The sequence below is a fragment of the Myxine glutinosa genome, unplaced genomic scaffold (assembly GCF_964187855.1).
Source record: "Myxine glutinosa unplaced genomic scaffold, kmMyxGlut1.1 SCAFFOLD_1845, whole genome shotgun sequence".
Lineage (NCBI taxonomy): Eukaryota > Metazoa > Chordata > Myxini > Myxiniformes > Myxinidae > Myxine > Myxine glutinosa.
The window spans coordinates 35,421-61,362 of NW_027617940.1; the positions used below are offsets into that span (position 1 = coordinate 35,421).

The 25,942-nt window shown below is 44.6% G+C and overlaps 1 protein-coding gene across 2 annotated transcripts in view; it reads left to right on the forward strand.

The window, feature by feature from the left end:
• The window catches only part of LOC137429573 (la-related protein 4), a gene marked incomplete at its 5' end in the record, with an annotated part of 81,049 nt that overhangs the window by 26,249 nt on the left and 28,858 nt on the right, over nt 1-25,942 (forward strand). For both annotated transcript variants that reach the window (XM_078769265.1, XM_078769264.1), the window contains 2 exon segments: nt 3,424-3,624; nt 3,774-3,874. In XM_078769265.1, coding sequence (XP_078625391.1) covers nt 3,424-3,624; nt 3,774-3,874 — 302 coding nt within the window.

Below are 25,942 nucleotides of genomic sequence, written 5' to 3' on the forward strand. Positions count from 1 at the left end.
AGCAATTTACTTTGGAAGAATTCCCAGGATGAGTTGATGTCAGAGGCAGTAGAGATGGGAGACCAGTCCACATGATTGATGGCTGCTTGAAGACCGTGCCAGTTGGCCTGAGTGAAATGCCAGACTCGTCGACGCTGAAGAGGCTCTCTGAGAATGTTCAGAGAGATGTCCACTTTAACAAGCACATGATCATAAGAGCCGATTGGAGCAGAAGAAGAGCAGCAGACATTTTCAGGGAAGTTAGTCATAACCAAGTCCAGAAGAGAAGATGCTCCGTTGACTGAGATCCGGGTTGGGAAATTGACAGATTGTGTCAGTCCCAGTGAGTCACAGAAGTCCTTTGCTGAAGAGCCATGGCTGGTGAGAGAGGTACCCACCCCCAGCCAACTGGCATGGTGACAGTTGAAATCACCACATATGAGGAAGAGAGAGTTGGGATGGGTAGATAGAAGTTGGTCCATATTATCAGACAGCGAGATGTAGATGGAGTCATCATCACTGTTTGGTGGACGGTACAACACACATATGAACAAAAGGTGGGAGCGAAGGGGAAGCCGTAGCCAAAGGTATTCCTGGGGGTGAGGTGGAGAGAGGGCAGTGCAGGGCGAGTGAGGAAGAGAGTTTTTTTTATAAAGATAGCATCCCCACCTCCAGGACGAGGCTCAGGTCTATCATACCGGAGGAGGGAGTAACCTGGGAAAGATACCAAGGAATCAGAGACATCATGAAGGAGGAAGGTTTCTGTTAAGCAGATCACGTCTGGTTTGTCAGAAGCAACCTGTATGGAGAGATCAGTTAAGTTTGAGCGAAGGCCCCGGATGTTTGAGGTCCATACTGTTAAGGAAGAGGAAGGGGGAGCATCGGATACAGAACGGGGGGGGGGGGGGGGGGGGAGCGGTAGGGTAAGATGTGGAAGAGGAGGAAGAGGTAGGGAGAGCTGTTGAAGGTGTGTCAGAGATTACAGAATAGCTTGGAGAAAGGGAAGAATGGGGCAGACAAAAGGTTTGATGGTGATTGGGTGAGGCGCAGTGAGGTGTTATTTGAGGAGGGGGAAGAGTGAGGCAGAAGGTTGAGGGAGAAGAAGGTGAAAGTTGGAAGGGGGAAGAAGCGGGGAGGAGGAGGGGTGAGAGGGGAGTCTCGGAGGGGAGGAGTGAGGGAGAGTCTCGGAGGGGAGGGGTGTGGGGGGAGTTTAGGAGGGAAGGGGCAGGGGGGGAGATTTGAAAGGGATGTGTGATGGGGAAGATTTGGGGGGGACGGGCAAGGGGGAAGATTTGAAAGATGGGTGATGGGGAAGATTTGGAGGGAAGGGGTGAGATTGGATTTTGAAAAGTGTACGATTCATGGGAAACGAACATTTATTGCAAAATGAGTTTCTTGAGACATTCGAGTCAAAAATACATTTGAGGACGCTGAAGGATGGGTGGAGTTCTGCTGAGTTTAGGGAATGAATGAAAGATGCACTGTAAGAGATGGAATTTTTTTTTGGAATGAATAGATTTGGTGAGCAAGTCGAAAGCATCCTTTTATAGAAGAAGAAGAAAAAGGTGTTATAGAATATGACAAAATAAAGTTCTTCAGGGGACAGATGAAACATTTTTTAACAACGTGATCACGTGATCACGAACAACGTGGTCGAAGAACGAACGAACAAATAAGAACGAACAAACGGATAAGAACAGAGAAGGAAAGTATTTTTTGGGGGTTTTTTTTTGAGATTTTAAAACAAGGAAGTATGGGGTGAAAAGACCGTGAAAAACAGAGACCGAAAGTAATTTGCAGCGCGATCGAAGAACCGCTGAGACAAAAAAAAAGCCTCAAGCCAAGGGCTGACACGGTAGCCTACTAGTACTACACTACGCCTCAGAATACACGATACGAAAAAAACGACGATTCTGTACACAGGTATGAAAAACCAACACCGAGAAACCTATTAAAGTCACCCCAATAGGTACATACACCGAAAGAAAGATACAGATTCGACAAAAACACAATTGTGAAAAATTACTTAACTTCGAAAGCGTGCGCGCGGGGACAGCTTTGAAGAGACGTGACGACCAATCTTGCGCATGCGCAGACGAAACCTGGAAATGGCTCCTGGAAAGAAAACGAATAACCCTAATTACATGCATGAAGCAAAAACGTGCCTACTGTTTGTAATTCAAAACACCCCACTGCCCTGGGAAATGTGGGGACAGGAATACTGTATTTTAAAGGGTGGGGATTGTTAATGCCCTTTCCCAATGGGTGGTGGTGCCACACAATATGCATTTACATAGAGAATTTGTGTCCCTGCCATCCTCCACCCCCAAGAGCACCGGCAAAGATAAAAACACCCCTATACACTAACTGGAGTCACGCTAATCTTGTATAGCAAGTCTGGATGTAATGGGCGAGAAACGGAGGAGGAGTAGCGTGACAAACAAACGCCGGTCCATGAAGTATAGAAACTATGTCCTTTGTTTCTCCGGGTCTCCCTCTGTTTTGTCCCTCAACCCTGCTGCTGTTGTTTCCTTCCCCACGCCCTCCCTCGTTCCATTCCCCGCATGCTGTTCCTTGTGTTGTCCGTCTCCTGATCTGTATTCAAGCTCTTCCACGATTCTCAACACTGTATACAAAAAACATAGGGGCAATACCCCTGGTGCTCACCTGGTAGAATAAACGGTATACTGCACCAAACTAAAGGTATTTGAAATCAATTTCAATGGTTGCTAGAAGACAGCAGGGCAGCATGTAGAATCATACTTACATAATCATAAGACTTTAAACTAACAAAGAAAAGAAAAAACTATTTTGGGGGTCAACACTCCCCCAACCCCATATACCTCCGAAGACCCCAATTTTTCTAATCCCACGAACAAACATTGGTATATCATGGGTGATTAAGGTTGTGGTGAAGTTTCATCGAAATTGTGTGTGTAGTTTGAGAAGAAAGCAAATACCAATTTTGGGGGACAATCCCCCGAAGAACCCCAAAGGGGAAGATTTTCTTTAATGCCGTGAACAAAATTTGGTACATCACGGGTGGTGAAGGTTGTGGTCAAGTTTCATCGAAATTGTATGTGTAGTTTCTGAGAAGAAAGCAAATACTTATTTTTGGGGCAACCCACCCCCCTCTCCCACCCCACCCCCCCGCCCCCCGTAGACCCCTAAAAGGGCATCTTTTTTTAAAATTGGACCTGGGATTTTAACTTGGAATCCCATCACCATGATAGAGCCACTCAGATGGAAATCCTAAATGGGCAAAGCAAAACTTGATTTGATCATAGAAAGAAGGTGCCATCTTTTTGAGGGGAAAAAAGTTTCCAAAACACTTTTGTTGAATGCATTTTCAATTGGTGCATTTTCCTGCAAATTTGCACGAGCGATTGCTTTGACTTGATGAAGCTTTTCTGATTGAATGTTGTGATTACTGTATCCTGGCAGGCTCGCATTAAAGCCAAGCCCATGGCATCTTTGAGCACATTCCTTGCACACGGGAGTCGTCAGATCGGTGAACCTGGAGTATATCCTCAGCAACCGTTCCATCCACCGGTGTACATGCCGACATTGTACGGACAGTACCCATTATATGGAATGTTGCCTCAGCCGTGGTCCCCAGCAGCCACTTACTATGACACACACTTGGTACCTACCTTCCTTTAATCTCCCTGCATATTTATGTGAACAATTTGTTTAGTTTTATAATTTCCCACATATTTTTATTTTACAAACTTACTTTTTGATTTATTGAGTATCTTACTGGCATATTTTGCTTCTCCTTTATTTGTCTGCAGAACTCATTTCCAAGGACCACCTTCCTTAATGGTTTTCCTACCCCTGGACACTTCAAGCATGGGCAACAATCACAGCACAGGCCTTTCATTGTGCGTGGCAGGTGAGAAGCTAATGGGAGAGAGTTAACACTTGGAACGTTGAATGCTTTGTCGAAGCTCGTCTTGATGTTGTTTTGCTGAAAGTACACTTGCATTGCCTGTTCTAGCTGTTTCTCCACATCTCCCCACCCCTTCTATCTCGTCAAACTTACCATGGTACTATTGTGAAAAATAGAGCACACCTCTCATGTGAGACTTTTGCCTTATTGAGGCAAAGGGATAATCTATAATAATGTGTGTGTGTGTGTGTGTTTGTGTGCGTGCGTGCGTGTGAGACACACGTCCTACATAACTCCATAACCATGAAACATAGCAGCCCCAAACCTTGTATGTATACTTCTCGACCTCCAAGGGATTACATGGATGAAAACTGGGCGTTTGGGTGTGTTTTTGAAGATCATTTACGCTCACAGGCTTACCTTTGGTCAGCCTGCATTCAGGTCGCTCAGCTTGGGGTCTTAATTCCACCATTTTGTCCACTCATTCAAGTATGCCTTGTCTCAGAACAGGTCGGTTTCTATACAATAATTGTATCAAGCTTTATATAAAGAATGGTAGTATAACTGATCTTCATACCGACAAATTGCTGTATTCCTGCATACATTACAATGTTTATAAATGCCAGTGTTTGTGGTTTTGTTTAATTTCTGCAAAGCTCAATAATCTTTTCACCTGAACTGAATTTCAAAATTTCAACTGCAAAATTGACCTCAGCAGCAGTTCCTACTATTAAACTTCGGAGCAATACCTCTGGTTAAGTTTCATCTGAATTTCGTGTATAGTTTGAGAACAAAGCAAACACCGATTTTGGGGGGCAACCCTGCCGTAAACCCTTAAGGGGACAGATTTTTTTTTAATTCCGTGGACAAACTTTGATATATCACAGGTGGTGAAGTTTCATCGAAATTGTGTGTGTAGTTTCAGATAAGAAAGCAAATATATATTTGGGGGGTCAAACCTGGACCCATTTTGACTCTCTGTAGACCCCCAAAGGGGCAGTTTTTTTTTTTAATGCCGTGAACAAACTTTAGTCACAACACAACAAAAAAAATTTGTGCCAAGTTTGGTCGCAATCCCATGAGTGGTTTCGGAGAAGAAGTTGCAGGTGTTTATGGACGGACTGACTGACGGACTTACTAGATTACATCGAGGAGTGATGGACAGACGACGTGCCATCGCATTAGCTCCCCTGAAACTTCATGTTCCAGGTGAGGTAAAAAAAAGTGTTAATTTGTCTTATTCGGACATTGTGGGACACTCCAGTATCTCAACAGTATTGTTGAAGTGCTTAGGCTGCTCGGTGAGTGCTCTACAAGCAGCTTGGTAATGGAACACCCGTGCTCCCTCCTCAGTAAATGTTTTATTTATTCCCTTCCTTTAAAAAGTAAAACGTACATATATGGACGAGTGAAAGCAGCCCTTTCCCACCCCTTCCTCCCTTCCTCCCGACGCTCCCCCGATGCCTAGGGCGGTGCCTTGCCTTTGTTGTGCTATTTTATTCCCTCTTTTTTTGTGCAATCTGCTTTCATTATACGACCGGCCACTTCCACATAAATAGATACACTTAACAACAACGTCCATCGACCTCTGTTGGAGTTACAGCATGTTGATTCGAGTTGTGAATTTCAAACTCGTTATTCAAACTCGGAAAACATTACAAACGATCTGTTAATGATCAGAGCTAATTTTTCTTCTTCAAACTCGAGAAGCATTAATGTGGTCCTGAATGGAATTGGTGCGACCCTGAATGGAATTCTCTCTTCTCTCCTTCCTGTTCAAGGCTGGAGTTCCTCAAGGCAGGGTTCTGGGCCCTGTGCTTTTTCTGGTCTTCATCAATGATCTCTCCGACTCTGGAAAATCCTCTCTATCTCTTTGCTGATGACTCCACTCTCTGCCGCTCCATTCCTCATCCCTCAGATCGGCAGTCTGCAGCCTCCTCACTCCCTGCATACCTGGACAAAATCGCAGACTGGTCAAACAAGTGGAACATGTCTTTCAATCCTGACAAATCTCACACTCTCACTTTGTTTCTCCGAAAATACCGTCTCGACAACCCTCCAATCTACTTTCTGAACAATCCTCTTGAAGAAGTTCTGTCACTCCAGCTTTTGGGTCTCACTATCTGCCATGATCTTTCCTGGGAAAACCACGTTTCCAAGCTGGCCTCCAAAGCCAGTCGCCGACTGGGCATCCTCCGTCGTGCGAAGTCCTTTCTGGGCACTTCTGAGCTCCTCACCACATACAAAGCTTTCATCCGCAGAGGGGAGAGCAGGAACACTGCTCTCCCCTCTGAGCTGCTGCTCCTGCCTCACAACGAGCTCGTCTTCACGCTGTTGAAACCAAAGCTTTCAGAATCATTGCAATCTCCTGCGATTAAGCTAACTCCGAGGGCCTTTCACTCACTCACCGCAGGCAGGTTGGTGGTCTTTCTGTCTTCTACCGAGTCCTCTCCGGCCTTGCTCCCCCAACTCTCTGTGCTCTGTCCCCCAAATATTCCAACAGGTCGCACAAGATCTGCCAGCAACCCTCTTATGGTTAAACTGCCAAAATCTAGGATCTCTGCTCACCTTCACTCTTTCATTCCCCTTTTCTCCCACCTCTGGAACAAACTCCCACCACTCCCTTCAATCCCACTCCTCCCTCCAGGTCTTTAAAACAGCTGTTCACCACCATCTCTTATCTTCCCCCATCCAAAACCTTGATCTTTTCTACCCCCGCTAATTCACCCCAGATCCACTTTTTTGAAATTCCAACTTCTTTCCTGGAAGTCCTTGCAGTGTCCATATGTTTTATACCTCTCCCACCTCCCCCCCAAGCCCTCCCTCCCACAGTTGTCTCGATGTCCCTGCTCTCAAATGTTGTGTTTGTCTCTTTCCCCCTCTCTCCTCATCTTATCTACTGTTCCCCTTATTTTGTGTTTTTTGTGTCGGTTTGACTTTTTGTGTGATTAATGTTAGCTCTTTCACGAGCCTCGATCTTTTACACAAAAAAGAAGAAAAAAAACGCTTTTGACAGTGCCCCACATTCTTGGATGATAAAATTCATGCAAGAATACAAAATCAATGCCAAAATAATAAAACTGATTGAGAAAGCAATAGAGCTCTGGAATACCACATTGACATTAAGGAAATGTGAAAATACCAGATGTGAAGATACGGCATGGAATCTTCCAGGGAGATAGTCTTTTCCTCCTTCTGTTTTGTCTTGCTCTGGACCCACGAAGTGATCTTATCAATGAACAAGGACACGGATACACCCTAACAACTAATAGACGAACATCCAAATAAATAAGAAAGGTGGCACATCGACTATACATGGATGATTTAAAGCTCTTCTCGCCAAATGATGAAAAATTGACAACTAAAACGAGAAAAACGGTTTTCCAAGGACATTCTAATAGAATTTGCACTAGACAAGTGCACATTTGTACAAGGTAAACCAACAAAAACAGACAACATAAAAATTCACCTCGAAACAACAATACAAGAGCGAGAAAAGAGAGCATCAAATACCTCGGAGTAGAAGAGGGCCACCAAAATATGTCACAAACAACTGCACAGAATAACTACCAAGGAATAATACCTACGTAGAACGAAGCTGATCCTGAAAACATACCTCTCCCCAAGAAACAAAATCAAAGCCATAAACCAACTCGCCGTACCGGTGTTCCAATATAGCTGCGGAATAATAAACTGGGCCCAATCAGAAATCAACAAGTTAGACATCAAAACAAGAAAACTCCTCACCATCCACAAAATGTTTTACAAAAACCAATGCATCCTGTACCTGCTAAGATGAGAGGGAGGGAGCGGCCTGATGGAACTCAACCAGGTTCACAGAGCAACGAGTGTAAGATTAGCTGAGTATGTGAAATGCTCAACAGACAATCGGATGCAATTTTTATATAAACATGAACACCATAAACCTGAAAAAGTATCCCTAACTCACCTTGAAAATAATTTCCAAAAACGTGCGAATAGAGGATGCCGCACAGGAAAATGAAACGACAAATACAGCCCCAACAATTGCAAAAAAGACAAAAGAAATGTACAAAAGGAAATATCAAGAAATATACACCAACAACTGGGAGAATGACAAAAGAGCACGAAAATACAAAAAATAATGGGACAGAGTTGGGATCGACAAAGAAGGCTCATTGGAATGGCGAAGAAGAGGTCAGCTCAACTGGGACGGAGAACGAATCATAATAAATGGCCAAGATCAAGGACACTACACCAATGGATTAAAAAAGTTGGTGGGTCTGAGTCAGTCAGATAGGCAAGTGTAGATTCTGCAAGACAGAAACAGGAAGTACTAGTCACCTGCTCTCGGGATGCAAAAAAACTATTATCAGAACAACTTTACACACAACGGCACAGCAAAGTCTGTAAAGTGATTAATTGGCAAATCTGAAAAAAATTAAACATCCCAGTACCAGAGAAAACTCATGGAAACACGAACAAAGGGCAATCATTGAAAATGAGGACGTCATGCTCACGTACAACCTGATGATTCCATCGAGCGTGAACAAAGAAAACAAAGCATTGTGTCCGGACATTGTACTCAGCAACAAAAAGGAAAAGACAGCATTGTTGATTGAGATATCGGTACCCAGCGATTTTGGGTTAAACAACGCAGAAATCAAGAAAATGACCAAATGGCAGGACCGCAAAAATGATGTCGAGATCTTGGAAGCTGAAGAGCATCAACATTTTACCAGTGATAATTGGTGCAACAGGAGTGATGAAAAAGAACCTGACTGAAATGTTAAAAACGATACCAGGGAAAATTACCACAAATTAACTACAACTGGAGACAATCCATGGTTCGGTGACAATCCTGAAAAGAGTCCTTGGAACAAAACTCTGAAAAAGTTGAACATATTGGTCCATGAACTGTGATCCCCAACCGAAGTGGCGGTGGATACTTTGGGTCCTGGGAGGACTCCGTTCCACCTCCTGAAACCCGCAAATGGAGATGACAGCAAAGGACACACACGCACACGCACGCACACACACCTCATCCATTTATAGTCGACTAGCTTGGAAGCCCATGGTAAAATACCATGATGAATATATAGCAAACGAGAACAACACTCTTCAACGTGATGACGTCGACCGATATGCCTCCGCCCACATTATTACCTCATTATAATACTTGTACCAAGTTTGAATTAGATCCCTTTAGCCATTCTCAAGTTATAGACGTATTACACACTTTGACCTTTGAGACCAAATTCTAATCGGTTAATCTTTGCATCATTATATATTGTTACGGATACGGGGGACGGCTCTCCCGTTAGCAAGGGGGGATTAGCCCCTTGTCCTGTTAAGCTGGCCATCTCCCCGGTCCTGGCATTTGTAACACTATCCCGCGGGATGGAACGGATCAGGGTTATGGGTCCAGGGTTTATCCCGAATACCTTTATCCGTCCCTCCGCAGACTAGGGAGACAAGTACCGCTCGAACCCCGGTTTGGATGGTCCAGTTAGTTGCCGAGCGGTTTTTAGCAACCCGAAGTTCGAGTCATTAGCCTTCACTAAACCCGATCCTGAACGTTGGCCGAATCGCGCCACGTACACTCAATATGGAAACCTCTAAAGCGACCGAAAGAGCATGAAGAAGTAAAGACAAAGTAGGGAATAACAAGATTTATTACTATTTATACACACTAAGCAGAAAGGAAAAGAAAGATGATTTATAAGGCAATGGAAGGAGCAGGAGACATAGTGCAATGATTAGCTTACATATGGCAGTCTTAATTAATACCCCAAGACAACCTGAAAGACAGACGAACAATCACACTTACACGGGGAAATGATGGCAGGAATCACTGGAGGGAGGAGAAGGTCCAAGCCGATGGCAGGGCAGGAAGGTCCGGGCAATTCCACACCGTCGAGGTCCACGTTCCGTGCTCGAAGTGAACAGCAGCTGGCAGCTCCGTGTCTCCACAACCGGCAATAGGGCCTAGAGGGTCTCGGCGTATTGCTGCAGTATCAGCACCCCTCACGTCTCGTTCTCTCTTGGCTGCTTTAGCTCGATCGCGCATCTGCCGCACCTCTCTCTCTCAATCTTCTCCGGACCTCTCAATCTTTTCTCAGGACTCTGTGACTTCTCCAGGACCTCAGTCTTCTCCAAAAAGCCCTATAGAAACCCGCGCGTGTCCTTTTATAACGTGCTTTTGGGTTTCTTACCCACGTGCGTTGTAAACGCCCCTCGGTCAGCTCGCCTCGGCCTTGATTGGTCGCGAGGGCTACCGACCCCACCCCTCTTGATGACGCGTTGGCAAAGCCACGCCTTGTTCCTCGCGCTTGGCTGACTCCTCCCCCCGATGATGAGGTGGAGACACGCCTTTCTTCTCCGTTGGTTACCTCGTGCGTAATGGAGTCAAATGCAGCAAACAGTGGACAGGGGATGAAATTGCAGCAAAGTGGCTAAAGAGTCAATTGCAGCAAACCTGGCACTTGGAAGCTGCCATGGGGCGTCGGAGGGGCCTACTCTTATTTAATTCGGTGCAATGAAGAGCCAAACTATTGGGAAACACATCCTTAACCTACATAGAATAAGGGACTAACTATTTAAAAGGATATATGGTGTCCTGTGTGTAGGTTTATGGAATTAACTAAGAGGACGAGCTTCGACCTTTCTTTACATTACGGAGGGTGCCATTTACACACAACAAAACCATAATGCTCACATTCTTTACATTTTCTCAAATTCGTTACACTTCTCAAATTCGTTACAATATACAACAACAACAGGCATTTTAAGGCCATTTTCCCTGCAAGAGCGGGGGTTAGCCTTGCGGTCCCCATGACAATCTTCTCCATTTTGCCCTATTTTCTGCATCTCCCCTGGTTAACCCCCTTGCCCGCATTTCTTCTTCGACCATCTTTAGCCAAGTCTTTCTCGGTCTTCCCCGTCCTCTACTTCCTTCCACATTCATTTCCATCACTCTTCTCAACCAGTCACTTTCATCCTTCCTCAACAAATGACCAAACCATCTCAAACTGTTTCTCTTCACAGCATCCATCACAGGCTCTATTCCCATCATCTTTCGCAATTCATCATTTGGCTTCCTCTCCCTCAACGATACACCACACATCCACCTAACCATTCGCATTTCCACCCTTTCCAGCATTCGTTGCTGCTCTACGTTCATTACCCATGTCTCGCTCCCATAAATCATAACACTTCTCACACATGCAGCATACACCTTTCCCTTCAGCTTCAACGACACTCCCCTCCTCATCAGCATGCCACTCAGTTCCCGAAACTTCTTCCATACACATCTCACTCCAGCAACCGTTGCCGAGTCTGATCCACCTTCTCCATTCAGCATGTCTCCTAGGTAACAAAATGTTTTCACACCTTCCAGCTTCACGCCGTCTCCAAGATCCAACTCAACATTTCCTCCATCTGCAGCTCCCTCTGTGCACACCTTACACTTGAATGTAGCTGCCACACTGGTTAATGACCCTCTCAAACCACTACGTTTTTGATGAACCCACACAGCGCACATTGTACATTGAATTGAGTTCACTCCGACACCCTTCCTGCACGTAGCACATGGCCACTTCACAGTTCTTTCCACCTCACCACATGCTTTACCACTTGCCATCACCTTTGTTATTCTGATATTCACCTTCAGACCTTTCGTCTCCATACGTTCCTTCCACTTGTTCATCTTCTCCTTCAGTCCATCCATACTTTCTGCAATCAACACCAGATCATCTGCATACAACAACTCCCACGGTAAACCCTCCTTTACGTTCCGAGCCAGTACCTCCATCACAGCTACAAATAGTAGTGGACTTAGTACCGACCCCTGATGCACTCCCACCTTCACCTCAAACTCACCACTGTTCCCATCCTTCGTCCTTACAGCTGTGCGCGCTCTTTTGTACATTGCCATCACCACTCTGATCAACCATTCCTCCACTCCTCACGTCGTCAATGCCCATGTCACTACTTCACGTGGAACCCTATCCAATGCTTTCTCCAGATCAACAAACCCAAAAAACAAATTCTTCCTCTTCTCCATGTACGTCTCCTGCAACTGCCTCACAATAAAAAGTGCGTCTGTCGTTCCTCTTCCTGGCATTAATCCAAACTGCATTTCGTCAATCTTCACTTTCTTCCTTATCCTCCTCTCCAACACCCTTTCCAATACCTTCATTCCATGCTCCAATAACTTTATCGCTCGATACGAGGCACAGTCCAGAGGGTCACCTTTCCCCTTGTATAGAGGGACGAGGGTACTCAGTTCCCAATCCACTGGAATGCGGCCTTCATTCACCACCAGATTGCAGATCTCTGTCATTCTCTTCACACCCCAATTTCCCGCTGCCTTCAACATATCTCCCACAACTCCCGTCGGCCCTCCCGCTTTTCTACTCTTCGTTGCTTTTATCGCTTCCTCAACTTCCTTCTCGTTTATCTTCTCTGCCGGTCCTAAAACAGGGTTACTCTCTATGTTGCCATCCCATTCATTCTCTGCATTCAACAGTATTTCCATATATCTCTTCCATCTTCCTTTAATTCCATCTGGGTCCACAATGATTTGTCCCACTTCATCCTTCAAGCAACTCACCCCCATCACATCACACCTCTTTCGCTATCTGCTTTGCAATCCTGAATACCGCTCTCTGACCCTCTTCCAAATCCAAGCGTTCTCCGAACATTTTCCTGCATGCCTCTTGCGCCTTTGCTATCTCTTTCTTTGCAGCCTTCTTGGCTGCCTTATAACTTTCATGCTCTTCCTTTTCTGCCCCCGTACCCTTCGCCTTCTGCCACTCCTTGAACTTCTTCCTCTTCTCGTCAATCTTCTTTCCAACTTCATCATCCCACCACCATGTTTCCGAGTGCCTCGGTGGTCCTTTTGTCCATCCACATACCTCACCAACGGCTCCCAACAGACTATCTTTCATTGACATCCAACCACTTTCAAGCTCAACCACATCATCCTCTACCATACTCAGCCTCTCTTTTAATGCCTCCCTCACTGTCACCTCTTTCAACCTCCACACCTTCATTCTCGGTTGGTACTTCACCCGGCGAGCTCTCCTCGCACCTTTCAAGCTGATGTCGCAGACACCCAAGTGGTGCTATGAAACAGCCTCCTCCCCCTGGATCACCTTTGTGTCCCGGAGGTGCCCCCTATCTCGCCTACGCACCATCAGGTCGTCAACGGTTGTCGTCGACCCACCTGACGTGTATGTAACAAGCTTATTATCCTCTTTCTGGAACTGAGTATTACAAATCAACAAATCAGCTCCATCAGCAAACTCCAAAATCCTTTCACCTTCTGCATTTCTCACACCACATCCGTAACCCTCATGAACTCCCTCAAAACCATCCATACTCCTTCCCACATGTCCATTTAGGTCTCCTCCTACCACAACAACTTCCTTATCTTTCACGTTTTCCATCAGCTTCTCTAATGCACACCAGAACTTGTCCTTCTCTTCATCGCTCCGAACAACCTGCGGAGCATATGACGTTCACCAAGAGCTTTCCAATCATCATTTTCACCATCATCAACCAACTAATCACTCACTCTCGTCACACTCACCACACTGTCTACAAACTCCTCAGAAAACAGGACACCAACACCATTCATGCCCTCTGGGCACCCTTGCCACACAAACTTGTATTTCTGTCCTTGCCTACCCTTCACCATTCTCACACCACTTCCCTTCCATCTCGTCTCCTGCACACAACATATGTCCACTCTTCTTCTGACCAATACTTCCACCACTTCTCCTGATCTCCCTGTCATTGTCCTTACATTCCATGTCCCAAACCTCAGAAACCGATCTCCACGTCGGGCATGAGACTTTTCGTCGTCATAAATGGAGTAATTTCCACCCTCGCTTCGATCGGGTTCCCCACCTTGAGTTTTGACGAGAGGGAGTGGGGTCCCCCACGGGGTACTTCGGGCTGTACCCTGCCCATATGTAGTTGTAATTGTCATGGTTTTCTTTTTGAGGCAATGTTTTTATGGCCGGATGCCCTTCCTGACGCCAACCCTTTTAGTCGCCTCTTACGACACGCAGGGATACGGTGTACCTATTCTAAACCAGGGTACACACCGGGATATGCATCATTATATATACCTGCACCAAATTTGAATTGGATCACTTCAACTGTTCTCAAGTTAAAGACCTATTACAGACTTTGACCTCTTGACCCCAAAATCTAACCAGTTCATCTTTACATCATTCTACATAACTGTACCAAATTTGGTCAAAATCGCATCATTGGTTCACAAGTTATCGCGGTAACAGGATTTTTACCTAACGTGACCTTTGGCTTTTGACCTCGTGACCCGAAAATATAATCAGTTCATCTTTACCTCATCATACATACTTGCGCCAAGTTTGACTAAGATCCGTTCAGCCGTTTCCAAGTTATTGTGGTAACGAAAACCTATCACCGAAAGCCGGATGGACAACCTGAAAACATCATGCCTCCTTCGTTGGCGGAGGCATAAAAAGTACACTTTTTATTATTGCTCTGATTAAAAGAGCTTTAAAAAATCACATTTCGTAATAGCAAATACTGTATATCGCAGCACGTCCTCAGTTCATATTGATACCTTGGTTTATTTGACACTGAAATTTGGACTGAAGGAGAAGATGAACAAGGGGAAGGAATGTATGGAGACAAAAGGTCTGAAGGTGAATATCGGAAAGACGAAGGTGATGGCAAGTGATAAAGCATGTGGTGAGGTGGAAAGAACTGGGAAGTGGCCATGTGCCGTGTGCAGGAATGGTGACGGAGTGAACTCCATTCAATGTACAATGTGCGCTGAGTGGGTTCATCAAAAATGTAGTGGTTTTAGAGGGTCATTAACCAGTGTGGCAGCTACATTCAAATGTAAGGTGTGCACAGAGGGAGCTGCAGATGGAGGAAATGTTGAGTTGGATCTTGGAGACGGCGTGAAGCTGGAAGGTGTGAAAACATTTTGCTACCTCGGAGACATGCTGAATGGAGAAGGTGGATCAGACTCGGCAACGGTTGCTGGAGTGAGATGTGCATGGAAGACGTTTCGGGAACTGAGTGGCGTGCCGACGGTGAGGGGAGTGTCGTTGAAGCTGAAGGGAAAGGTGTATGCTGCACATGTGAGAAGTGTTATGATTTATGGGAGCGAGACATGGGTAATGAACGTAGAGCAGCAACGATGGCTGGAAAACGTGGAAATGCGAATGGTTCGGTGGATGTGCGGAGTATTGTTGAGAGAGAGGAAGACAAATGATGAATTGCGAAAGATGATGGGAATAGAGCCTGTGATGGATGCTGTGAAGAGAAACAGGTTGAGATGGTTTGGTCATGTGTTGAGGAAGGATGAAAGTGACTGGTTGAGAAGAGTGATGGAAATGAATGTAGAAGGAAGTCGAGGACGGGGAAGACCGAGAAAGACTTGGCTAAAGATGGTGGAAGAAGAAATGCGGGCAAGGGGGTTAACAAGGAGAGAGGCAGAAAATAGCGCAAAATGGAGAAGATTGTCATGGGGCATGCAAGGCTAACCCCCGCTCCAGCAGGGAAAATGGCATTAAAATGCCTGTTGTTGTTTTGTAATGAAAGTACCTTAGTGCTGGCAATAGCTCGACTACTGTTCGTGAAGGAATTTAATGCAGTGATGTTTGCTGACTTCCAAGCAGGTGAAAGATGACCTTGAGCAAATTATAGCGTGAATGGAGCAGAAAGAGGATGTGCAATGGTGGCAGAGCAGGTTACTTTCGGATTCATACACTGATGCCATCTGGGCCAGTCCCAGAATCAGTCAAATGTTGCCAGAAACTTTTCTACCTCTGGTTAAAAACATTTTTTATTTTGGCACCTTTAATTTCCTTTAAGGGGTCCATCTTGTGAATTTTCCTTTGTTTGTGTCCTCATCCTACATACCGGAATGTTTGATTGTTTGTTTCTTTGTCTATCTGATGATTTTCACTAAAACTTCTGGACCATACAACAACAACAACAACAACAACAACAACAACAACAACAACAACAACATGCATTTTAAAGGCCATTCTCCCTACGAGAGCGGGGGTTAGCCTTGCGGTCCCCATGACAATCTTCTCCATTTTGCCCTATTTTCTGCATCTCTCCTTGTTAACCCCCTTGCCCGCATTTCTTCTTCCACCATCTTTCGCCAAGTCTTTCTTGGTCTTCCCCGTCCTCTACTTCATTCTACATTCATTTCCATCACTCTCCTCAACCAGTCACTTTCATCCTTCCTCAACACACGACCAAACCATCTCAACCTGTTCCTCTTCACAGCATCACTCACAGGCTCTATTCCCATCATCTTTCGCAATTCATCATTTGTCTTCCTCTCTCTCAACGATACTCCGCACATCCACCGAACCATTCGCATTTCCACCCTTTCCAACCTTCGTTGCTGCTCTACGTTCATTACCCATGTCTCGCTCCCATAAATCATAACACTTCTCACACATGCAGCATACACCTTTCCCTTCAGCTTCAACGACACTCCCCTCATCATCAGCACGCCGCTCAGTTCCCGAAACTTCTTCCATGCACATCTCACTCTAGCAACCGTTGCCGAGTCTGATCCACCTTCTCCATTCACCATCTGGACCATCTACCATATAAAACAGTGTGTTTGTGTATTTGTGTATTTGCGTGTTTGTGTATTTGTGTATTTGCTTGTGTATGTCTATCCCCCTTCTTAAAGGTAGGTTTTTAAAGGCTTTTGCGTAGTGCTTTCGGATGTATTTGGGTGGGGTGGGGGTTAATGGGCAATCTTTGTACACGACTGTGTTCACTCGTTAAAAGACATAAAAGACTCCAAGAAACCAGAAGATCCAATGGACCCTAAACACCCAAAATACCCCGAAGACCCAAAAGACCCTGAAGTCCCTAAAGACTACAAAAAACAGTGAAGACTGTGAAAGACCATGAAGACCCAGAAGACTCAAAGACCCTTAAATACCCTGAAAACCCAAAAGATCCCAAAGACGCTTGAAGACCCAAAAGACGCCAATGACCAAGGGGACTCAAAAGACCCCGGAGACTGAAAATACCCAGAAGACACTTAGAGACCCCGAAGACCCAAAATATCCCAAAGACCCTGAAAACCCAATGGACCATAAAGACCCAAAATCCCCTGAAGACCCAAAATAGCCCAAGACCTTTAAAGATCCAAAAGACCACAAAAATCCAAAAGACCCTGAAGACCCAAACACCCAAAAATACCCCGAATACCCAAAGACTGAAAAGATCCCAAGACCCTAAAAGACTCAAAATACCCCAAAGATCGAAAAGACCCCAAAGACCCCCCAAAAAATCGAAAAGACACTGAAAACCCAAAAGATGCAAACAATCAAAAAGACCCTGAGGAGCCAGTTGAACCCCACATACCCAAATTACCCCCAAGAACCAAAATACCCCAAAGACCCTTAAATACCCCAAAGATGCCGAGGAACCAGAAGACCCAAAAGACCCTGAGGACCACGTTTGGAAGGCACGTCTCAATTCCCTGCTTCTTTTACCCCATATGTGCAGTGGAGGTGGTCCCCATCTTGTGCCCGATGATGACAAATAACTTGTGGAGGGAAACCCCCAGGCCAGAAGCTGCTCTCTCTTACCTTTCTTACCTTAACTAAGTCCTATCTGAGTCTTTCTTTCTATACACTCTCCCATCCCTCCTTTTATAAACCTACTTTCAATCTCATTCTTTATTCTTTTTCTTGAGTTCTGCTCTCTTGGCTCCTGGGCTGGTCCTGTTGATCTGAAAGATTATGAGATCTGAGGGCATAGTGGGTTCACACAACATTACATTGTCAAAAGGCTCTTGTAAAATGATCATCGAATTGGCATGTTTGTCTTTTCGACCTCTACGCTACCCCCATACAGCAGTGACAGCTGTCTATCTCCGCTGGGCATGGAGCCGGTCAAAAAATACCATGATGAATACAAAGCAAATGAGAACACTTCAACGTGACGACGTCGACGGATATGCCTCCGCCCACATTATTACCTCATTATAATACTTGTAACAAGTTTGAGTTAAATCCCTTCAGCTGTTCATATGTTGGCTAACCCCCACTCTTGCAGGAAAAATGGCCTTAAAATGCATGTTGTTGTTGTTTGTGTTCATATGTTGTCACATTTTTACCTGAAATGACCTGACCTTTGGCCTTTGACCTCGGGACCCTGAAATCTAATTAATCTTTACATCATTATATGTATATATATACAGTCACGTGAAAAAGTAAGTACACCCCATGTAAAGTTTTGACTTTTTCAACATATTTCAACATACAGCTATTTGATCTTCATTTCAACAATATTGATAGATAAAGGTGATATAATATAACAAATATCATGAAACATTTACATATTGTAGTCCATTGTATAATTTAAATAAACATAAATGCAAATTTCGCATGTGGAAAAAGTAAGTACACCCTTGGCTCTAATAGGTGGTATTGCCCCCTTTGGCAGAAACAACCTCAAGTAGGCGTTTCTCATAACTGTCTACCAGTCTCTGACATCGACTGGGAGAAATTTTTGCCCACTCCTGCATGCAGAATTCTTTCAGCTGTGCGATGTTGGAGGGTTTTCTTGCATGCACAGCTCGTTTCAACCCACCCCCCCCCCCCCCCCCCCCCCCCACAACATCTCAATGGAATTTAGATCCGGGCTTTGACTTGGCCATTCCAGAACCCTCCATTTCTTTCCTTTCAGCCATTCCTTGTTGGATTTACTGGTATGTTTAGGGTCATTGTCATGTTGCAAGGTCCACCTTGCAAACCTTCGTTTGAGCTTCAACTTTCTGACAGATGGCCTCACATTATCCTCAAGCACCCTCTGGTACAATGAAGAATTCATCGTGGATTATATGATGGTGAGCTGCCCAGGCCCTGATGCAGCAAAGCTGCCACCAAACCATAATATTTCCACCACCATGCTTTACAGTTGGTATCAGGTTATTGTGGTCAAATGCTGTCTTTGGTTTTCACCAAACATGTCTTCTGGTACTGTGGCCAAATAGCTCTACCTTTGACTCATCTGTCCAGAGCACATTGTTCCAGAAGTGCTGGTCTTTGCCTTGGTGTTCATTGGCAAACTTTCGACGTGCCCTGACGTTCATCTTGTGAATTTTCCTTTGTTTGTGTCCTCATCCTACATACCGGAATATTTGATTGTTTGTTTCTTTGTCTATCTGATGATTTTCACTGAAACTACTGGACCATGAATGAATGAATGAATGATCGTTTTAAGGCCATTTTCCCCGCTAAAGCGGGGGTTAGCCTTGCGGGCCCCATGACAATCATGGTTCCCTGTTTGAGGCAATGTTTTTATGGCCGGATGCCCTTCCTGATGCCAACCCTTGGTCACGCTCTTACGATGCGCAGGGATACGGTGTACCTATTTTAAACCGGGGTACACACCGTGATCATTCATCCCAGCAAGCTGGTACTCAATTTGCCGACCTCGGAAGGATGACAGGCTGAGTCAACCCTTTAACCCCCCTGGCGTTAATTCAGCGATCGACCGGGATTCGAACCCAGGATCCTAGTATCCCAAGCCGGCACCCTAACCGCTAATCTACCATATAAAACAGTGTGTTTGTGTATTTGTTTGTGTATGTGTCTGTCCCCCTTCTTTAAGGTAGGTTTTAAAGGCTTTGCGTTGTGCTTTAAGAGGGATTTGAGTGGGGAGGAGGAGGTTTGGGGGGGCAATGGGCGGGGGGTTAATGGGCAATCTTTGAACACGACTGTGTCCACTCGTTAAAAGGCATAAAAGACTCCAAGAAGTCAGAAAACCCAATGGACCCTAAACACCCAAAATGCCCCAAAGACCCAAAATACCCTGAAGTCCCTGAAGACTCCAAAAACAGTGAAGACTGTGAAAGACCATTAAGACCCAGAAGACTCCAAAGACCCTTAAATACCCTGAAAACCCAAAATATCCCAACGACGCTTGAAGAGCCAAAAGACTCCAATGACCCAAAAGACCAAGGGGACTCATAAGACCCCGGAGATTGAAAATACCCAGAGGACACTTAAAGACCCGAAGACCCAAAATATCCCAAAGACCCAAAATACCCTGAACACCCAATGAACCATAAAGACCCAAAAATTGGTTTGTCTGGTTGATTTGTTTGTGAAATAAATGTTAGCTCTTTCACGAGCCTCGATTCAGTATACAAAAAAAACAAAAAAAAAAACCTCTGAAGACCCAAAAATAGCCCAAGACCTTTAAAGATCCAAAAGACCCCTAAAATCCAAAAGACCCTGAAGACCCAAAATTCCCCAAACACCCAAAAAGACTCCGAATACCCAAAATACTGAAAAGACCCCAAGACCCTTGAAGACTCAAAATACCCAGAAGACCCAAAATACCCCAAAGACCTTTAAATACCCCAAAGATCGAAAAGACCCCGAAGACCCAAAAATGATCGAAAAGACACTGAAAACCCAAAATACCCCAAAGACCCAAACGATCAAAAAGACCCTGAGGACCCAGTTAAATCCCACATACCCAAATTACCCCTAATAACCAAAATACCCCAAAGACCCTTAAATACCTCAAAGATCCAGAGGACCCAAAAGACTCAAAAGACGCCGAGGAACCAGAAGACCCAAATGACCCCGAGGACTCAGGAAGAAGGGCAATTGTCTCTTACATTGGAACTGTAGACGGTGGCTTGCAAACTGAGCCTCAAGGTCGATGTACAGAAGCGTGTTTTTTTTTTAATCACAATAAATACAAGGCTGCATGTGATGTGCAATGCGTGCAGAGTGAACTGAGTGTTCATTTACATATGTAGAATGAAAAATGAATGATCGTTTTAAGGCCATTTTCCCCCGCTAGAGCGGGGGTTAACCTTGCGGGCCCCATGACAATCATGGTTCCCTGTTTGAGGCAATGCTTTTATGGCCGGATGCCCTTCCTGATGCCAACCCTTGGTCACGCTCTTACGATGCGCAGGGATACGGTGTACCTATTTTAAACCGGGGTACACACCGTGATCATTCATCCCAGCAAGCTGGTACTCAATTTGCCGACCTCGGAAGGATGACAGGCTGAGTCAACCCCCCTGGCGTTAATTCAGCGATCGACCGGGATTCGAACCCAGGATCCTAGTATCCCAAGCCGGCACCCTAACCGCTAATCTACCATATAAAACAGTGTGTTTGTGTATTTGTTTGTGTATGTGTCTGTCCCCCTTCTTTAAGGTAGGTTTTAAAGGCTTTGCGTTGTGCTTTAAGAGGGATTTGAGTGGGGAGGAGGAGGTTTGGGGGGGCAATGGGCGGGGGGTTAATGGGCAATCTTTGAACACGACTGTGTCCACTCGTTAAAAGGCATAAAAGACTCCAAGAAGTCAGAAAACCCAATGGACCCTAAACACCCAAAATGCCCCAAAGACCCAAAATACCCTGAAGTCCCTGAAGACTCCAAAAACAGTGAAGACTGTGAAAGACCATTAAGACCCAGAAGACTCCAAAGACCCTTAAATACCCTGAAAACCCAAAATATCCCAACGACGCTTGAAGAGCCAAAAGACTCCAATGACCCAAAAGACCAAGGGGACTCATAAGACCCCGGAGATTGAAAATACCCAGAGGACACTTAAAGACCCGAAGACCCAAAATATCCCAAAGACCCAAAATACCCTGAACACCCAATTAACCATAAAGACCCAAAAATTGGTTTGTCTGGTTGATTTGTTTGTGAAATAAATGTTAGCTCTTTCACGAGCCTCGATTCAGTATACAAAAAAAAAAAAAAAAAAAACCTCTGAAGACCCAAAAATAGCCCAAGACCTTTAAAGATCCAAAAGACCCCTAAAATCCAAAAGACCCTGAAGACCCAAAATTCCCCAAACACCCAAAAAGACTCCGAATACCCAAAATACTGAAAAGACCCCAAGACCCTTGAAGACTCAAAATACCCAGAAGACCCAAAATACCCCAAAGACCTTTAAATACCCCAAAGATCGAAAAGACCCCGAAGACCCAAAAATGATCGAAAAGACACTGAAAACCCAAAATACCCCAAAGACCCAAACGATCAAAAAGACCCTGAGGACCCAGTTAAATCCCACATACCCAAATTACCCCTAATAACCAAAATACCCCAAAGACCCTTAAATACCTCAAAGATCCAGAGGACCCAAAAGACTCAAAAGACGCCGAGGAACCAGAAGACCCAAATGACCCCGAGGACTCAGGAAGAAGGGCAATTGTCTCTTACATTGGAACTGTAGACGGTGGCTTGCAAACTGAGCCTCAAGGTCGATGTACAGAAGCGTGTTTTTTTTTTAATCACAATAAATACAAGGCTGCATGTGATGTGCAATGCGTGCAGAGTGAACTGGGTGTTCATTTACATATGTAGAATGAAAAATGAATGATCGTTTTAAGGCCATTTTCCCCCGCTAGAGCGGGGGTTAACCTTGCGGGCCCCATGACAATCATGGTTCCCTGTTTGAGGCAATGCTTTTATGGCCGGATGCCCTTCCTGATGCCAACCCTTGGTCACGCTCTTACGATGCGCAGGGATACAGTGTGCCTATTCTGAATCGGGGTACACACCGTGATCATTCATCCCAGCAAGATGGTACTCAATTTGCCGACCTCGGAAGGATGACAGGCTGAGTCAACCCCCCTGGCGTTAATTCAGCGATCGACCGGATTCGAACCCAGGATCCCAAGCCGGCACCCTAACCGCTAAGCCAACACCAGAGCAATGACATCATAAATTTATATTCTCTGATATAATTGTTGCATACATCACACTCAATAAATTTCAAACTGATCAGACTAAGCGTTGTCCATGTCGAATTATGACGTCATAATTATGGCACCAATGACGTCATCGTGAACAACACCTATTCCCCATATGGAGTTCTTTACAATGAGCCATGTTTCAATTTTTTCCATTGAGCGGTTTTGGAGATATATAGAGGTGCAACGTTTTTCGGTTTTTTCAAGATGGCGCCTGTACCACATGACCTATGACGTCATAATTATCCCAAAACCTTCCCGAAAGCCCCTCCGTCTACGAAATACTCCGATTACAAGACTATTCTCCCGTGGTTCTTAACCTGGGTTCGACCGAACCCCAGGGGTTCAGTGAGCCAGTCTCAGGGGTTCGGCGGAGGTCCTCCAAAACACATTGCAATTTGTTTTGTTTTTTGTTTTTAGTTTTGTATCAATTTTGAATCTATACACAAAGAATTAAGTTAAGCACCCCCCCCCCGTTTTTTTACAACCTCGCACATTACAAGTTTGTTGTCGTCAAAACAGTGTAATATACCCATGATATTGCTATATTTTCTGGAGAAGTGATATTATGGTCACATAAAAACATAACAATCATGCCGTTTTCAATATTTTATTCTGAATAATTTAAGGTGAAATTTTTTGGGAATTTTAGGCATATTTTCACCTCAATTTAAGTATGGAGCTATAGGTCCATCACGGACAGTGTGGATGACGTTTATGTTTTCTAACGTACAGTCATTGTTCTGAGAAGACCTCTAGCGATCTTTGCGTCAATAACGTGTGTAGGACCCACGTGATCGTGCTGCACGAGCGATGGGCGTCACAGATGAGTGCACTCATCTGCATTTCATCAATGGATAATTGCTAATGTCATACCAATCATTATTTGATCTCACATACCTTAGAATATATGCCAATGTATACATATACACAAAGAATATATATTAGGGGGTGCTTACCTTAATTCGTTGTGTAGGGGTGCTTAACTTAATTCTTTGTGTATCTATCTATAATTCCACTAATCTCTGTCTGTGTGTGTGTGTGTGTGTGTATGCGACCGCTGTTTCTCGACAACTACCGGTCCGATATACTTGAAACTTGCCAGGTATATTGCTGGGGACCCGAGGATGTGCCTTTTCAAGGTTTCATATTAATCGGACAAGTAGTTACCGAGCTATGTCCAAAAAACGATTCAACCAATCAGAGAGCAGCGAGTTATCACGTGTGCCGAACGTGGCGAACAGACTCTGCCTCGGACGGCACATTTGAGAGCGTATTCATTTATTTCACGTTGGCAAACTATGTTGGCGTTAAACTATGTTTTAAAACTAATTAAAACTACTTTGCGATTCATCGTAACTGCGATTCGTAACTGCCGTTCGCTTTGGCTTTGCGAATGGACCAAACCATTTCATGTAAATAGAGGGGGGGGATCTAATTTTAGATATAGATATAGTACGGGCATGCCCTAGTATATGTAATTACGCTTATTACTTCCGCTAGGGAGTAATGCATTCGAGTGTGTGTGTGTGTGTGTGTGTGTGTGTGTGTGTGTGTGTGTGTGTGTGTGTGTGTGTGTGTGTGTGTGTGTGTGTGTGTGTGTGTGTGTGTGTGTGTGCGTGCGTGCGTGCGTGCGTGCGCACACAAGATATCTGGAAAAGTTCTGAACGGATTTGGATGAAAGTTGGTGGGATGATTGCCCTTGCGATAAGGAAGAATTGATTAGTTTTTGGTGAAGCTCAGGATATTATTCTGGATCCAGGAATGTTTTGAAGGATTTTTTACCATTGGAAGATCGGACTCATTTTTTTTAACATTATCTTCTATATATTCTATATTTAACATTGTGATATGAAAATAGTTTTCATATTTGAAGACCATAGAATTATAACCAGGCTAAGTCACATTTTAGTCATTTCGAGAAAAACGTGAAAAATATTTTGAAAAATGTGAAAAACGTGAAAAACGGGGGGGGGGGGGGGGGAAAGTGACAGCCTGGTTATAATTCTATGGTCTTCATTTGTTGTAAATGTAGTCTAAACTCGTGGTTATGCGTTAGAGCGGTGTATTTAGCAGCAAGCTAAATTTAAGTAGCGGCTTTAAAACCGAGCTCCTCCCTCATTTTTGATCCAATCGAGGGGAAACTTCACAGATCTGTTCAGCATGTCAATCTACTAAAATGTCCTTTTGGAATTTGCGATAGGTCACGTGGTTTGGCAGATATCGTTAATAAAACGAAAAGATTTTTTTAAAAATTGATATTTCTTGTTTATTCTGGAGTTCTCCTCAAGCCGCACCGCGCGCCCTCAGCCTCGTCTGCGAACGTCAAATGCGCGACACAGCGCGTGCATTCAGGAGGGGCAAGCCGAGCAACATATATATATATATATATATATATATATATATATATATATATATACACACACACATCGATCATTGATCGTGAACCGGAAAATGTAATAAATTACTGATATTTAGCGACTCGAAAGGTTCTTTATCAACAAGTTATTTTGTCGTACTTCTGCTGACCTGTCTGCAAGGTGTATAAATCGAAGTCCCAAGTGCGAATCACAGGTGAGCCCGTCATGAGGTAATTAGCGATTGGGAACGATTCAGAACCTGTGGTGTAAATAACCCTTGGTAATTTCCCCAACAGTTTTCCTGACGACAGACTGCCGGTAGGGGCCATGTATTGCAGCGCAATACTCAGAATGCTTGTTGTCCCCCGTCGCACAGCGTAGCGAAAGGGGGACTATGGCTTTCCCCTCCGTCCGTGTGTGCGTGTTTGCGTGCGGGCGTGCGTAAGCGAAGGACCGCATTCGAATTTGGTGTGTGGGTGCAACCCACCTCAAAATCCAAGATGGCCGCCGCCATGTATGTCTGATGCCATGTATGTCTTAACCTTGTGAGATGAATATCTTGAAAAATAAGCGAAGTACCAACTTCTAATCTGGTGTGTCGGTGTATCTAGGCATAAGGAAGAACGCTTTTGAAAATTGGGTCGCCACGTCAAAATCCAAGATGGCCGCCGCCATGTATGTCTGAACCTTGTGAGATGAATATCTTGAAAAATAAGCGAAGTACCAACTGCTAATCTGGTGTGTGGGTGTATCTAGGCACAAGCAAGAACGCTGTTTAAAATTGGGTCGCCACGTCAAAATCCAAGATGGCCGCCGCCATGTATGTCTGAACGTTGAGATGAATATCTTGAAAAATAAGCGAAGTACCAACTTCTAATTTGGTGTGTGGGTGTATCTCGGCATTAGGAAGAACGCTATTGTAAATTGGGTCGCCACGTCAA